At 38.5% G+C, this 17,038-nt stretch overlaps 1 protein-coding gene across 2 annotated transcripts in view; it reads left to right on the top strand.

Annotated features, from left to right (window-relative positions):
* Positions 1–11,183, top strand: part of FNTA (farnesyltransferase, CAAX box, subunit alpha) — a 30,219-nt gene extending 19,036 nt beyond the window's left edge. Inside the window, exons 4-9 of one of the 2 annotated variants that reach the window (XM_060001131.1) lie at positions 839–943; positions 5,386–5,512; positions 7,125–7,273; positions 9,099–9,161; positions 10,077–10,248; positions 10,530–11,183. In XM_060001131.1, the coding sequence (XP_059857114.1) occupies positions 839–943; positions 5,386–5,512; positions 7,125–7,273; positions 9,099–9,161; positions 10,077–10,248; positions 10,530–10,652 (739 nt within the window). In that variant the 3' untranslated portion in view covers positions 10,653–11,183. The remainder of the gene's footprint in view (positions 1–838; positions 944–5,385; positions 5,513–7,124; positions 7,274–9,098; positions 9,162–10,076; positions 10,249–10,529) is intronic. The other variant, XM_060001132.1, reaches the window with a different exon arrangement.
* Positions 11,184–17,038: the final 5,855 nt, after the last annotated feature.

Genomic DNA, 17,038 nt, shown 5'->3' with positions numbered 1-17,038 from the left:
CATCGACATGTACACTACCAAATGTAAAATAGATAGCTAGTGGGAAGCAGCAGCATAGCACAGGGACATCAGCTTGGTGCTTTGAGACCACCTAGAGGGGTGGGATGGGGAGGGTGGAGGGAGGCTCACGAAGGAGGGGATATGAGGATATATGTATACATATGGCTGATTCGCTTTGTTATACAGCAGAAACGAACATAGTATTGTGAAGCAATTATGCTCCGATAAAGATGTATTAAAAAAAAGAAAATAAAAAAATAAAGTAGTTTTTTGTCTCATTATATATTGAGTTGGAATATTTTGAAATTTTGAAGTGAAAATAGACTAGAACTAATCATGTCTTTAGGGAAAAGGTTTTTTTAATGGTTTGACTTCACCTGTGAAAAAATTAAAGAGAAACTTATTTATAAGTAACATTTTTAGGGTGGTTCTAAAAATAAAATATATGATAATGTTTGTAATGAAATTAATTTATTATATGAGTAATGTATCTAAATGAACAGCTTATACCATATGGGGAAAGAGATGTTTTTGATTCTTGTGTAATAGAACACTAGTAACCAGAGTATTACCTGGAAATAATCATTTGTTGGTTGTCTTTTCTTCTGTCTCACATTTGCTGCCTTTCACTATTTTGCTTCAAAATGCCTTATTCTTCTGTTCATCAGATAGTTGTATGAGTTTGGACAACGACAAGCAGTTAAGTTGCTAAATTACTGGTTATATAGAATACCTACCAAAAATGTGTCTATGTTGTTGTCTTGTGACTTCATTTGATACTGTGGCTGGGCAATTTATGTGGAGTAATGAGACTTTGGATGCTTGATGTTTGCTGTAGGCATTTTCGGAGAGTTCTCTTAAAGTCACTTCAAAAGGATCTACATGAGGAAATGAACTACATCACGGCAATAATTGAGGAACAGCCCAAAAACTATCAAGTTTGGTAAGATGAAAATAGGAAGGAAATAAGTCACTATGCTAATAGTACCTGCCAATGGGTGACGAAACCATAGGGAATTGTTTTTTCTTTATGATTACAGTGCTTGCATTGGAGCTAATGTCACCAGGCTTAACGGTGTTGTTGGGAGTACCTGAGATAACTTTATGTTTAGTGCTTGAAGTGGTGCTTGACCCATAGTTAACACTCAAATGTTTGCTGCCGTAATTATTTCAGACTTCGACATTAGCACCATTTGTAGTACTAGAGTCAGGAAAAAAATTGAGTGAAAAATCTGAAAAAATGTTTCTATTCAGTGTGTTATAAAATGACTCTCTGGTATTTCATCTTTTATTCATTTGTTTATTAAAAATTTCTTATTGATGTTGGGGGTACAAAAATGAATGCGACACCATCTAAAAGGGAAAGCAAATAATAAAACCAGTTATTTTACAGAGCAGTGTGAAAAATATAATGTTAGGGTTTTTTACAGTGTGTATTTGTTCTAAAAATTAAGCCCCTAACTTAGCTTAGACAAGAGGATGGGGGAGCAGGACACAGTGGGGGAAAAGAGAAGTTAGGGAACAGGAGGACCGAGAACAAATAGGAAAGAAAGAGTCCGGACAGTACCCAGCATTTAGTGAGCCCCCCATGAATGGTAGCGACTGTGGTGATGGAGGTGGCGGTCGAGGAAGAGGAGGTGGAGGAGGTGGCGTTGCCGTGGTCATGGTGAAGGAGAAGCAGCAGCGTGGTGACCGTCAAGAGCTGTCTCCACTTCTGTGCCACTGACTGCCTGCTCTTCATGCAGGGCTTTCCTCCACTGGATGTTTTTCCCGGGTAATGACTAGCACACACACCCTGTCTTTATGCCTGAGATTTAAGGATGATTTCTGAGAAGAAAGACTGCTGAGGCAAAGAGAATATTCCGGGGAGAAGAGGCATGAAAGAGCTTGGTGCACTCTGGGAACTGCATGTAATTCCATGTGATTAGAGTACATTTGGGGGCCCTAGGACGAGATCATAAAGGGCCTTATGAACGTTGGTAAGGGTTTGGGGATTGATCTTAGCTGCAGTGGAGACCTCCTGACAAATTTTAATTAAGGAAGTAGTATGATTAGATTTGTGTCTCAGGAGCTTTACCCTGACAGCAGGGTGGAGGATAGCGGAACAGGCTCACAGTTCTGGTGGGCCACTGGCAGTGTGGGAGCCAGGGGGGAGTGTGGTAGGGTATGGGAGAGAGAAGGGTAGATGTGAGAGAGGTTTTGGAGGCAGAAGCAACAGGCTTTGAAGTTAAACTTATCAGGGGAGTGACAGAGAAGAATGATGTCTATATTTTTGGCTTGACCATTGGGTGAATGGTGGTGCTGACCACTTGGGGAATTTTGGGAAACAAAGCAGCACATTTTTGCGAAAGGAGGGTGGATTCAGTACTAGAAAAGTAGAACTTGATGTGCTTATGGAAAACCTGTGTAAAGTTGTCCAGTTGTCCAGTAAGTGACTGAAAAATGCTTCTCTGGAGTGGCAGTCACAGCTCTGGATGAGGATGCTCAAGGAGAATTAGAGAAGGTTGGGGACAGAACACTGGTGAGCATCAGTGTCAGGCAGAGAGGTGGTCCAGGACAACTGAGGAAGGAAACCAGAAGCTAGTGTCCTCACAGAAACCAAGAGAAGGGAGAGTTTCAAGAAGAAAGGGGTGGATGGCAGTATCAGCTGCTGCTGAGAGGTCGAGGAGAGCAAGGGCTAGAGATGACCGGTGGGATTTTTAAGTTAGGCAGTTGCCAGTGACTGGTCTTGGCACGAGCAGTCCTCCCACCAGGGGTGGGGCAGGGCAGGGGTGGGAAGAGGAAATGAGCCACGGAGCAGTGCTTGAATCGCTGATGAGAGAGAAGACGGAGCAAGCAGCTAGTCAGGGCTGTGTCTTTGGGTTTTGTTTTTCCAAAGTGGCAAAGACTTCATGGTGTGGGGAGAGTTACTAGAAAGAGAGAAGGTGAGAATTCTGGAGAAAAGGGGGATAGAGCAAGGGCTTGCTTGGAGTTGGGAAGAGATCCAACACATAGGTTAGCCTTAGGAGAAGGAACAGCTCCCCAGCTGTGGACACATGCGGAGAGTGAACTGCTCTCTGGCCCAGTTGGCTAATAATAATCTGCATGATCAAATACGGTCGTTAAGGAGTACAAACCATAAGTAGATACTTAATTTTCAAAGAATTAGAACATAATAGATCTGACAGTGAGTAACTGAACATTTGGCAAAGCATGGAAGTGCTAGCTGTTGTGGATTTCCATTTGTAGAATTTTAAACAACTTTACCTGTGTAGCTTCTTTCTTTGTAAGTGCATGATGGTTGCATTCCTGAGAAATTGCCTTATGAAAGAGCTGTTTTATTGACAAAAGTGATTAGCTAGAGAGTTTCAGTCCCTCATTTAAAAGGCATTGACTCTTCGGAATTAAGGTGCTTTTATATAAATATTTGGAGGTTATAGCTCCAGAAGGGAGTTCCCTGGTGGTCTAGTGGTTAGGATTCAGCGCTTCCACTGCCGTGGCCCAGGTTCAGTACCTGGTCGGGGAACTGAGATCCCACAAGCTGTGTGTTGTGGCCAAAAGAAAATCCAGAAAAGTACTTGAAGAGATATATAAACTATGTACCATTTTATCTTAAAAGAAAAAAAAAATCCAGACATCACAAGCATTCTCAGCATTTGATTACATCTAGTTTTTGCTGAAGAGAAGTAGCTTCTTTTTCTGGACGCTGCAGATACTGTCATTAACACGTTGTCACCTATCGTTATGAAAAACAAAATACAAGACACCCAGAGTGGGCTTCCCTGGTGGCTCAGTGGATAAGAATCCACCTGCCAATACGGAAGACACAGGTTCGAGTCTTGGTCCGGGAAGATCCCACATGCCACGGAGCAGCTAAGCCCGTGCACCACAGCAGCTGAGCCTGCGCTCTAGAGCCTGTATGCCACAACTACTGAGCCCACGTGCTGCAACTACTGAAGCCCACATGCCTAGAGCCCGTGCTCCGCAACAAGAGAAGCCACTGCAATGAGAAGCCCACGCACTGGAACGAAGAGTAGACCCCGCTCGCCGCACCTAGAGAAAGCCCGTGTGCAGCAATGAAGACCCAACACAACCAAAAATAAATAAAATTTTAAAAATTTAAAAAGAAAAAAAGAAACCCAGAGCAGTTGCTGTTGGAAACCTAGCAGTTTTTAATTACGGTACATTTTAAATTGCCCACTCCGCTAGTTGCTATCATAACTAGTATAGTACAAGTAATGCAAATCCTGTATGCCACGTCACTTTTTATTAAATTCACTATGAAAACTTATGCTGTAAGATCAAACCCCTGTATTTAATTAATACTCTTTAAATCATAGAACATCAGAGAGAGCTTCTTAGTATTTTTTTCTGAGAAGTCATTTTGACACACTGGAGGACCTAATTCTTAAGTTTTTCCTGAATTATAGAATTTACCAGTAACCTGGAAAAATAAATTATTACTGTGCTCACTGACTTGGAAGACTTCTTAAATTATTTGGAAACCGTTCCCTCTAGGATCTTCCTCTTGGTAGTTTCTTGCCTTAATATTCTCTAAGATGAATTTTTAAATTTTCCATGCATGTAGAATAGGTCACCCATTAAGCATTAAATCTTTCCCCTTTCCCCCATCATCCCTGCGCACTTTTAGTATAATGAGTACTAATGGGTTTTTTTAAAAAACAGCTTCACTGAGATATAATTCACATATCATACTATTTACCCATTTAAGGGGTATATATATGCAGCCATCACCACAGTGAATTTTAGAACATTTTCACTAATAGATTTTTATAAATATTTCAGCTAAAGAAAATTATAAAAATAGAACCCAGTAGAGAACTCTTAGAAGTATTTTCCTGGTACAGAAACTCCTCTTTCGACAGACTTGCAACTTGTCATAGCTACTTGCCAGACAAGAAGTGAATTCCATTCTGCCCACAAACTGGTGGAATAGAAGTTGCTTGAATGGTGGCACTTAGGACTTAAGGAAAACTGACAGCATGTTGATAACCAGAGGGGCTTCCATACTTGATAAAATAGTATCACATTTCCCATAATCTCACTGTGACATCTGGGCATGTTGAAAAATTCTTTCACACGGTATTGTGGTTGTCAAGAGATTACTGTACTTTCAGATTTAGCTTGAGATAAACCTTCTTTAAGCTCTTATTATCTGGTTTCATTTTACGTGCAAATCACTGTTTTATGTTTCTCAGCTGTTACTTAGTGTTCTGAAATTTTTTCTCATAGTGTTTATTCTGTAGTACCTTTTCTTTCTAGTAGAGTCTTGAGAATTAGAGATAAATTGCTGTTTCTTGAGTGTCCCTCCACATCACCTAACACATGCAGCGGATACTTTCGTTTTGGGGTAAATTAACACAAAACTTCTTCTCTTGACTTTAGGCATCATAGGCGAGTGCTAGTGGAATGGCTGAGAGACCCATCTCAGGAGCTTGAGTTTATTGCTGATATTCTTAATCAGGATGCAAAGAATTATCACGCCTGGCAACATCGACAATGGGTTATTCAGGTATTGCCTTTCTTGTGTTTTACAGATTTTTATTTTTTTAACTGAATTAAATAATTTAATTACTATTAAATTGTAGTATACTTAAACACACATGTAGATCATTACAAACAATATATAATTATTAAGAATTATTAGATACTTAATTAAACCTGACATCCTTCATGTTGGTTAACCTTTATAATCTCTTTGGATATGTTGGTGAGTAACTTCACATTAAAGAATAATAATAGTGACTTTTTAAATACTTTTTGGATTGAACTTGAGTCATGTATTTGCTAGCAAATTGAATAGAAAAAGTAGTTGTAAATTTTTTATACAGCTGTGTTATTTTAATTAACAAGGACATATTACATATTAAGGTTTTGCATGCTTAAACTTTGAAATATGATTTTACAGTTAACTGTTGTATATTTTATTTCTGCCCACTTGTTAAAATTTTATGCTAAGTCCTGAATAGAAGAAAACAGTTATGGGACTTCCCTGGCAGTCCACTGGTTAAGATTTCGCCTTACAATGCAGGGGGTGCAAGTTCGATCCTGTTCAGGGAGCTAAGATCCCCCATACCTTGGGGCCAAAAAACAAAACATAAAACAGAAGCAATATTGTAACAAATTCAATGATGACTTTTAAAAATTGGTCCACATCAAAAAAATCTTTAAAAAAAAAAGAAAAAATAGTTATAACTCCCACTCTGGGCATTTTTATTTATTCCAGCAAACAATTGTAGTGTTGTGTCCAGTGAATTTTTTCCAGGGATTGCTACTTTCTGCACTGTTCATTATACCAAGAGTATTTCACCAAAAAATTTATTGCTTAAAAATTTAAACTTTTCCTAATTTGATTAAAGGAATACATTTTCTAAAGACATTTAGTATTTTTTTTATGAAATTCTAGTTTTTTGCTAGTATCAAATAAGCAATGTATCTCCGTTAGCTTTTTCATAGTTAACATCCCCAACTTTTGTGGCATTTGTACGTTTTGACCTTTTACTCCTTTTTCAAATTGTCTTTGTTCTCTCCATAATTTTTTAAATTAAAACAGCTTTGTAATGTAAAAATTTATATCTAAATCCAATTGTATATTTATCTACATGTATTTTAGCATTTTTGAATACTTCCCTTTTACTTAATATATGTAATAATGTCAAATCACATCAAATTAATATACAGTAGTACAGTTAATCATTGTCTTATCACTGAGTTTGGTTTTTTCCTTCCACATTTTTACTGTAAACAATGCATAAGCATTTAGTTAGATATGCTTTTTTTTTTCTTTCTTTTGATTTAATTCTTTAGAGTAGTTCTTGGGTCAAAGTTAAAACATGCTGCTTGGTATCTAAATTGTTTTCCACAAGATGCTCCTGAATGACAGCCACTCTGGGTGTTCACTCTCACTTCCTCATTTTTCCTTCCTCATCGCCATTCCTCTGTCTTTGATGACTTCTCTTGCCCCGCCATTTCCTTGACCTTCAGCATCCCTCTCCAAATATGTGATGAGTCCATGTCTTCATTTCTACCTGCTTAGCTTTGCTGAAGTTTTATTTATTTATTTTTGTTGTTAATAGATGATAGGACATTTCTAATTGGATGTTTTATTTTGTATTTTCTTTTAGGAATTTAAACTTTGGGATAATGAGCTGCATTATGTAGACCAACTTCTCAAAGAGGATGTGAGAAATAACTCTGTCTGGAACCAAAGATACTTCGTAATTTCTAACACCATGGGCTACAATGATCGTGCTGTATTAGAGAGAGAAGTCCAGTTAGTAATCTTCGCTTGTTCACTCATTAAAAGAATATTTGTGTGCCTACCATGTCTCATGTTACTACTGAGATACAGGGCATAAAGGCGTTGGGATACAGCAAAGATCAAGATTGCCCCAATCCTACCCTCATGGAAGTAATAGGACAGAATACTTAGGTGAAACCTATAATGATAAATTTACGAATAATATAGTGTATAGCAGCGGTCCCCAAGCTTTTTGGCACCAGGGACTGGTTTCGTGGAAGACAGTTCTTTCACGGACCGGGGATGGGGTGGGGCTGTGGCGGGAATGGTTTGGGTGGTAATGTGAACGATGGGGAGTGGTCCACGGCCTGGGGGTTGGGGGCCCCTGGTGTATAGTAAACCTTTACTTTGTAGTGGCTTAAGTTTCTTAAAATATTGTTGCTACTGTAGAGGCTTAAGTTTCTTAAAATATTGTTGCTACTGTAGATTGAGAAGAACTCAGATTTCATGGTGTCTAGGAAGCTTTATTTTAAAACTATCTCATTAAATTTTAGATAACAGTCCCCAGATGCCATGTTACTCTCGTGCAGGGTTTGGGCCAATGAGTCTTTGTTGTCCTGTGCATTACAGCATGTGTGGCTCCATTCTCAGCCTTTATGCCCTATATCTCAGTAGTAGACCCCACCCCAGCCCAAATCACCCCCAGTTGAAAACTGCTGTAGCATACAAAATGCTGTTATAAGATCTAGAAATTTCTGAATTGGCATGAATTTCTATATTCTATCGATAAACCTCTTTTCTGACTTTGTCTAATTTGTCTCAGTGTCTTGTTTGAAATTTGAATATGTTTATTATCTTTATAGCCTGATGAGATCATAGTCATATTTTAATTATAAAAGTTGTTTCAACAGCTCCTAGGAAGAGCTGATTTCATGGTACATCTGCCTTTCATCTCCCTTGCCCTTACTTCTGCTTGGATCAGGGCAGTTGGCTCTAATTTTATCTGTTCTATATATAGGGTTCTGGTGATTTAAATTTTTAAAAAGCACACACACACAGTCTCCAATCTAGTGTCCTATCTTAACTCTCTTCTCCAGGCTTCTTTCTTTATAATATTCATAATTTTCATAATGCTGAATGAGTTTATTATTACTTTCTGTGAAAAAAAATGCTGTTAAAACAGCACTGCAACAAAACTAAGATTACTAAACTTTAGTCAGTCACTAATTTGAGCAAGTGTATAGTGAAGCAAAGTTCTGTAACTCCCTTGGAATTTTTTGTAACTGGATCTAAATTACAATTAATAATCTGGTTAAGGGGAAGAGAAAAGTAGGGAGCGTCCATTTGGAATGGAATAACACCATAGTTTGCAGGTACTCTTGTTTTGGAATATAAGAAATATGCTGTTGTTGGTTTCTTATTTTTATTCTTTGTCTATATAATCTCCATGCTTGTCTGTTTTTTATTATAGCTTCCAGGATTATTTAGTTCTCCTTTTTCAATGAGTAATGATTTTTCTGGCATAAGTAGATCTTAGACATTTTCCCCAAGATTGCTTCAGTGAAAAAAGGACAGTCTCCTTGTTGTAGCTGACATCTCCTTCAGAGGGCAGTCTCCAACATTAACTTCTTTTCCATTTGTGAACTGAGCCTTCGTATTACTTTGTAAATAAGAATTGACCATTGCAGCCACGAGGGAGTCTCTAACTCAGATATAACCTAGGGAGGTACCAAGTCCACCAGCAGAGATAAGTGAAAGCTCATGTCCAGGCTCTGCCACCACCATAGGAAGACTGTTTCTCATTATTGCACTGCTCTTGCAGAGTTATACACGTTTATTTGTGGTCTTTTTCTTACAGGTACACTCTGGAAATGATCAAACTAGTACCACATAATGAAAGTGCTTGGAACTATTTGAAAGGGTAAGAGGTTGTTTTTGCTTTTTTTTTTTAACCTGCTAACATGAGTCATCTTGGAATATGTTCCATAATCAGATTCCAAAAGGACACTAAAGAATTTTCCATTTTTCTGGATCTAAGAGCAGAAGTGTAATAGCGTTATGATAACACCTAAGAACAGTACCTTCTACCCTTTCCTTAACCTCCCAGGCACATACCAGCACAGTTTTTAGAATAGTCCATGAGTAGACAGTGACACAATTTTAACTGCATTTATGAATCCTGGGGTCTTTATGTCACAGAACGGAACACACACACCAGTTTCTGTTCAGCTCAGGATCACGGGAAGACAAGACAAATCACTTAGAAACAGATTGCACAGACACATAGCCACCCTTTCTGTTGTCATTTCCGGAGATCTCCTGTTACAAGTCTCACTCCTTAAATCAGCAAGGTTTCTCTTGCCACTGACATCACCCGGCTCCTTGTCAAACTTAAGGGTCTCCAAGGAAACAGGCCCAAAATGCACAAAGCATGGAGCTCAGTCACATTTGGAGATCTGTCAGAGGTTGGGGCCTATAATATCTGGAGAGCTAAAGGGATGAATAACCATCTCAAGACACAGAAATGTCTCTCCTGTTTTTTTCCTTCACTTTTAATTTTAAGAAAAGGGAGTTTTTTTCCTTTAATTTTGTATGTTGCAGTTTGACTTACAAATGATTATTTTTAAACTTCATTATTCTTTTTAGCTAATTTTACCCAGCTCTTAATTATGTATGATAAAGCTCACATTTAATTTAAAAATTTCATTTCATTTCAACCTCATTCAAAATGTTTCCTTTTCTTGCTTATATTACAGGGGTCATTTTCTCTTGATCTTTCTACTATTTTTGTTCTTCCCTCTAAAAATTGGGAATAATTTTTTTTTTTTTTTTTTAGGATTTTGCAGGATCGTGGTCTTTCCAAGTATCCCAACCTGTTAAATCAATTACTTGATTTACAACCAAGTCACAGTTCCCCCTACCTAATTGCCTTTCTCGTGGACATCTATGAAGACATGCTAGAAAACCAATGTGACAACAAGGAGGACATTCTTAATAAAGCATTAGAGGTAAGCTGGCAGGACTCAGCGATTTCTTCTTGGAGTCTCAAAGCTGGGTCTGCCCAGCGACACGAGTATTCATGCCCCTTTCAACACAGCCACTCAGAATTCCGTGCAGGGCTATTCTGCTGTTTAGGGTGACACCCATATCACTAGTGCACATAGTATGTGACTCTAGTGGTGTATCTCATTTGATCACGACCTGAATGAAACTGTACTAGTCCAAATGCATTTGCCCAAGGGATTGAATTACACATTTCCTTTAATGAATTTTTGTTGTTCATTTTCAGTTATGTGAAATCCTAGCTAAAGAAAAGGACACTATAAGAAAGGAATATTGGAGATATATTGGAAGATCCCTTCAAAGCAAACACAGCACAGAAAGTGACCCACCTACGAATGTACAGCAATAACACCATCTAGAAGAACTTGATGGGATGCTTTTATTTTTCTAAGAGACTCTAACGCAGGAGTTAAAAACCAGAGCGATCATCCCCTTTGCCTGTGGTGTGAAACGTACATTACACGGGCACTGCTTTTTAACATGAACCCAGTGTGATGCTCCTGGGGTGCTAATGCTGTTCAGACTGGTTCTGAGTGATTTGATTCTTGTTAAGCAGAGTGATTCAGGGGAGGGAGGAGAAACAGGAAGTCCCCAGAGGAACTTGGTAGCCTTTCAGCATTCACTGTAACCCCTTAGCAGCAACTGCCCTAAACGGTGTATGTGTCAGGATTTGCAGCGTTAATGTTTGCAGGCAACGCGTATGTGAAGGATGTGAGTCACTTACATTTCAGTTCAGAAAGCAGGGAGTGCAGTTGTTACATTAGAGCTGCTCTGCCACACTCACAGTATCTTGCTATCACTGTAACCAACTAATGCCAAAAGAATGGTTTTGTAATAAAATTATAGCTGTATCCTAAAACAATTGCCATAGTGGTTTGACTTTTTTTTTTTTTTTTTTTTTTTGCGGTACATGGGCCTCTCACTGCTGTGGCCTCTCCCGTTGCGGACCACAGGCTCCAGACGCGCAGGCTTAGCGGCCATGGCTCACGGGCCCAGCCGCTCCGCGGCATGTGGGATCTTCCCGGACCGGGGCACGAACCCGTGTCCCCTGCATTGGCAGGCGGACTCCCAACCACTGCGCCACCAGGGAAGCCCCTGACTTTTTAAATAGCATTTAACTATATACAGGGGACATTGTCTCGGCTTAGAAAAGCAATTGAGGAAGGATATATTGCTATAAAACTGAAGAAACCAGAAACATGACTATGTTAAAGGAAATGTAATTAAAATGTGAAGTGGTCAGTTCTTGACTACAAGCAACAGAATTCACTCAAGGTGGTTTAAAACTCACAGGGTTTATTGAGGTATATAGGTAGCTCACAGAATAATTACCCGATCTTCCAAAATATGTCCCAAAACCTCACTGCAGAACTGGAGCATCACATTGCTGTTGCCTGTGCTGGGATCAGGAACTGCTGAGTGAGGCTGCCAGCTCCATGTCCACCTCCACCACCTTCCACGCAGGCTCACCTGCTTCCCTTCCCACAGGACGTGGCTCCAAAGTAAAGGCTCGCTTTAGTGCATCTGATTGGAAAGAACCTAAAGGACATCGAACACCCTTAACTGCAAAAAGGAATCTGGGAAATGTAGTTTATAGCTTTCCAGCCTCTACGCTTCAGGAAGACTTGCTAGAAAGGAGTTGAAGGTTGAACAAACGAGTTTCTGTGTACCTGCACGTAATTAAATCTCACCTTATCAATAAAGAATTTTTGTTCACTGTTCAAAGCACCAGACTATAACTAAAGAAATTATATAGAGTAGAACAGGGAATTCCCTGTCGGTCCAGTTGTTAGGACTCAGCCCTTTCACTCAGGGGCCTGGGTTCAATCCCTGATCAGGGAAGTAAGATCCTACAAGCTGCGTGGTGCAGCAAAAAAACCAAAAAAAAAAAAAAAACAGTTAAGAATTCAGAAAATAACGATATATTTTTTAAAATATTTATTTATTTGGCTGCACTGCGTCCTAATTGCAGCATGTGGGACCTTTAGTTGCAGCGTGTGGGATCCTCAGCTGCAGCACGCGAACTCTTAGTCGTGGCATGCGGGATATAGTTTCCTGACCAGGGATCGAACACGGGCCTTCTGAATTAGGAGCACAGAGTCTTAGCCACTGGACCACCAGGGAATTCCCACAATATTTTTTTTAAACAAACTTTTTTTTTTCTGGCCATGCTGTGCAGTTTGTGGGAACTCCCAATAACAGTATTTTAATAATTCCTGGAGAAACTACCATATGACCCAGCAATCCCACTGCTAGGCATATATCCAGAGAAAATCATAATTCAGAAAGACACATGCACCCCAATGTTCACTGCAGCACTATTTACAATAGCCAAGACATGGAAGCAACCTAAATGTCCACCAACAGAGGAATGGATAAAGATGTGGCACATACATACAATGGAATATTACTCAGCCATAAAAGAACGAAATAGTGCCATTTGCAGAGATGTGGATGGACCTAGAGACTGTCATACAGAGTGAAGTAAGTCAGAAAGAGAAAAATATCGTATAATATGGCTTATATGTGGGATCTACAAAAATGGTACAGATGAACTTATCTGCAACGCAGAAATAGACACACAGATGTAGAGAACAAACATGGATACCAAGGGGGAATGGGTGGGGTGGGATGAATTGGGAGTTGGGATTGACATATATACACTACTATGTATAAAATAGGTAACTAATGAGAACCTGCTATATAGCACAGGGAACTACTCAGTGCTCTGTGGTGACCTAAAAGGGAAGGAAATCTAAAAAGGAGGGGATATATGTAAGGGGATATATGTATATGTATAACTGATTCACTCTGCTGTACAGCAGAAACTAACAACATTGTAAAGCAACTGTACTCCAATAAATTTAAAAAAACACTAATTAAAAGGAAGGCCGGTCTGATTAAAAACAAACAAAAAAACCCAAAATAACTAGGATAATGGTGGAAAAAAAAATTCCTGGAGAAAATATACTTTGTGGGTATTTAACATTTTACATGTCAGTTTTTGTTTTTAGACTCCAAAAATCTCTGAATTTATATTTGAAATTTTCATAAAGTGTCATCCCTATGTAGACAATTTCAAAGGTGTCATAAAAAAAATTGTACAGAAAAGTTTTCATAAGATGGCATTTACTCTCAGAAACTACCTTGTCAGTGTACCCAAATTGATTAGAGTCAGGGCTGCTGACTCAACAAAGCTCGTAAGAGACTTTAATAAAAAGCATAATGGCAGTTTACTAATTTACACTGAGAAATGTAACAGGCGGACCAAGCAATTGCACCAGCCTAGCCACTTAGCATTTTCTGCCTGAAGTTTAACTAGGTGGCAATTCATTTATCACAAGGTTGCTTAGTGAGTATGGAATCAGGTGAGGAGGCCCCATGATTCAAGTGTATAATGACTTATTTTGATGATCCTAATGAGGGTCATCTGATGGGCAGCTGAATACAGAGACCTGGCAGTGCACTTTTTTCATTGGACTAACAATTAAAATGTGGTCTGTGGAGGGGCTGTTAGCTCAAAATTATTTATCCAATAATACTTTCACTGTGTTGCTATCTGCACTGCTGGCGCATAAACAGTGGGTCAGACTGCTGGTGCCTTAGCACAAATCAAGGCAGTGGTACTGAGTACTCATTGTTTTCTTCACTGCCATGCATTCACTGAACAATGCACTTGATGAATCAGTAATTATATATTTTATTCACAGTACTCACGGTCTCTTCAGTATTTTGTGTGACTGAATGGAAGTACGCCTAAACTTCTTGGTTGTCTTGAAGAAAAGCATTTGTGCAATTGTGTAAGTTGTGGCCCAAACAGGCCACTCTTCTTGGAATGCCATTTCTACTTGAACAACTGAGTGTTTATTGCCAATCATAAAATTTGAGTTTTTGAGGGAAAATTTTAATCTACCACAGTCAGCTTGACAGCTTCCCGCTACCTTCTGATGAAATCAAAGTGATGATATTAATGAATTATTAATTCATTATTAATTATTGAATCAATAATGAATAGTTAAATGTATCCACAATTGGTGGATCCGTATAGTTCAATGGAACAATATTTTCCAAATGACCCATCTATGATATTATCATGAATGCATAAACAATCCATTCACATTACCAGATGTAACAGAACACAAAAAGTACATTGATAAGAGTTGCAGATTCCACAGTGCAACTAACCTTTGAGAAACCACCACTTGTCGAATTTTGGTGTAGTATTGGAGAATATCCACAACTTCTTAAAAGACTCCTAAAATACTTCCTTTCTGACTATATATCTGTGTGTATGAGTGGATTTTCTTCATGTACTTCAACCAAAAACACCATATTCCAACAGATTGAATATAGAAGCAGATAGGAGAATCTGGAAATCTTCTATTAAGTCAGACGAAAGAGATTTGCAAAAATGTAAAACTGCCATTTTCCTGGTTGGTTTTTTGGAAAATGTAAGTTTCATAAAATGTTATTTTTGTTAACATGTAATGGGTTTATTGCTTTATTAATGAATTAAAATTTTAAAATCTCAAATATAGCAAATAGCACTAGCTTGGACCCACATAAAGGAAATCTGGAGCTAGAGGAGAGAGTAAGATCTCTGCCCTCAGGGATCCCAATTTTGAGAGAGACCAACAGTATGCTACACCCCTCAGTACCCTGAAAATGTTTATTAGCTTGTTGAAGAAGTACTATTTGGGAACACAGAAGCAGGAGGGATTATCTTCCTGATGGAGTCAGGAAGGGTTCACAAAGGAGGACAAATTTCGTTAATTACATCCTTTAGTGAGGCCTTCAACTCAATTTTTTAATTGTTTATATCCCAGATATTAACTTATAAATTAGTAAGAGAGTCCAGAAGTTTTCCCTCTGGAAGTTATGTTATAAAAAGCAATGTTTTTCAAAAAAAAAAAAAAAAAAGGCAATGTTTTTCAAATTGGGTTGTAACCCATTAATGGGCAAGTCAGTGTGTATCGACAAGCTTTAAAAACAAAAAAGTATATATAATAGAACTTTCAACTTCACTGAATTCTCTCACATTTTATTTCTTTCCTTCTACTTGACTTGGTCCACTCTAGCTTTTTTGCCTAGCAATTATTGTGATATAATCGACAAGTAACACTGTGTAAGCTTAAGACATACAGTATGATGATTTGATACATATTGTGAAATGACTACCACGTTAAGATTAGTGACCAGATCCTTCACCTCACACTTGTGTGTGTGTGTGATCTCTCTTAGCAAATTTCTAGTGTATAGTACATGCTCTAATTTTTTAAGGTGGAAGCTTAGATTGATCCAAGCTTAGATGATGATTTTTCCCCAATATAAGCATTTAATGCTATACATTCTATTTTTATTCAGCTCAAAATATTTTCTAATTTCCCTTCTTGAGACATCCTCTTTCAGTCAGGGATTATTTAGAAGTGTATCATTTAATTGCCAAGTGATCAGAGATTTTCCTGTTATTCCCTATTATTATTATTTAGTGGTTACTCTAGGAATTATATAATACGTATTCAACTTTTTACAGCCTACTTATATCAATATTTTATCACTTCAATTGGCATGTAGAAACCTTACCACGGTATAGGTCTCCTCACCCCCACCATTTATGCTATAGCTGTCTTATATATTACCTATACTTACATTGAAAACCCCATCAGACAATTTTTTTGCATTCAACCACCAAACATATTTTAAAGAACTCAAGAATAGTAGTCTATTACATTTACCAAGAGATTTACTATTTTTGTTACTTTTCTTTCATTCCTGATGTTCCAAGTTTCCTTCTGGTATAATTTTCCTTTTGCCTGAAGAAATTTCTTTCAGCAGTTCTTTTAGATTAGTTCTGCTGGTTGCAAATTCTGTTTAGTTTTCCTCAGCTGAGAAGGTCTTTATTTCATCTTCATTCCTGAAAGATGTTTTCGCTGGATACAGAATTCTGAGTTTACAGTTCTTTCAGCACTTGAGAAATGTCACTTCCTGTCATTAGAATGGTCGTTCACCTACATGTCATCTCTCTCTGGCTGCTTGCAAAATTTTTGTCTTTAGTAATTTGATTTTGATGTGTCTGGCCATGGATGTCTTTGGATTTACCCTATTTGCTCAGCTTCTTGAATCTGTAGGTGTCACCAAACTTGGGATATCTTCAGCCATTACTTCTTCAAACATTTTTTCAGCCCTTTCTCTTCTGTGGGATTCTCAGTGCAAGAATGTTAGACCTTTTGTTATTGTCCCGAAGGTGCCTTTTGTTCTTTTTTCTTTCTTTCTTTTTCCTTTTTTTTCCCTCTGTTGGTCAGATTAGATCATTTCTATTAATCTGTCTTCAAATTCACTGACTTTTTTTCTTGTCATCTCCATTCTACTATTGAACCAATCCAATGAGTTTTTTGTTTTGGTTATTATATTTCTCAGTTCTAGACATGGGCATTGGAAGGGCTGCAGCCTGTGAATTATTGTGAAGCGATGGGGAGTTACCCGAAACCCACTGGTAAGTTGAAACACCAGATGTGGATGGCTGTGGCTCACGACAGGAACTGAAGACACTGAGAGATGTTGAGGTGCGTGCGTGTGTTTTGTGCGTTCCTACGCAGCGCGGCTCAGCTGGGTGCATTTTTCCGCATTCACCTAGTGTTTTTCCAGAATGAAGTTACGCATAAACAAACGTGGACGTCTAGCACGGGCACCCCCGGGGGCCTGTAAAAGCACAGAGCGCTGGCCCCAGCCCCGTCT

The sequence above is a fragment of the Delphinus delphis genome, chromosome 21 (genome assembly GCF_949987515.2).
Source record: "Delphinus delphis chromosome 21, mDelDel1.2, whole genome shotgun sequence".
NCBI classification, from domain to species: Eukaryota; Metazoa; Chordata; class Mammalia; order Artiodactyla; family Delphinidae; genus Delphinus; species Delphinus delphis.
The sequence above is the reverse complement of the archived record's forward strand: the minus strand, read 5'-3'. Positions and strand labels throughout refer to the sequence as shown.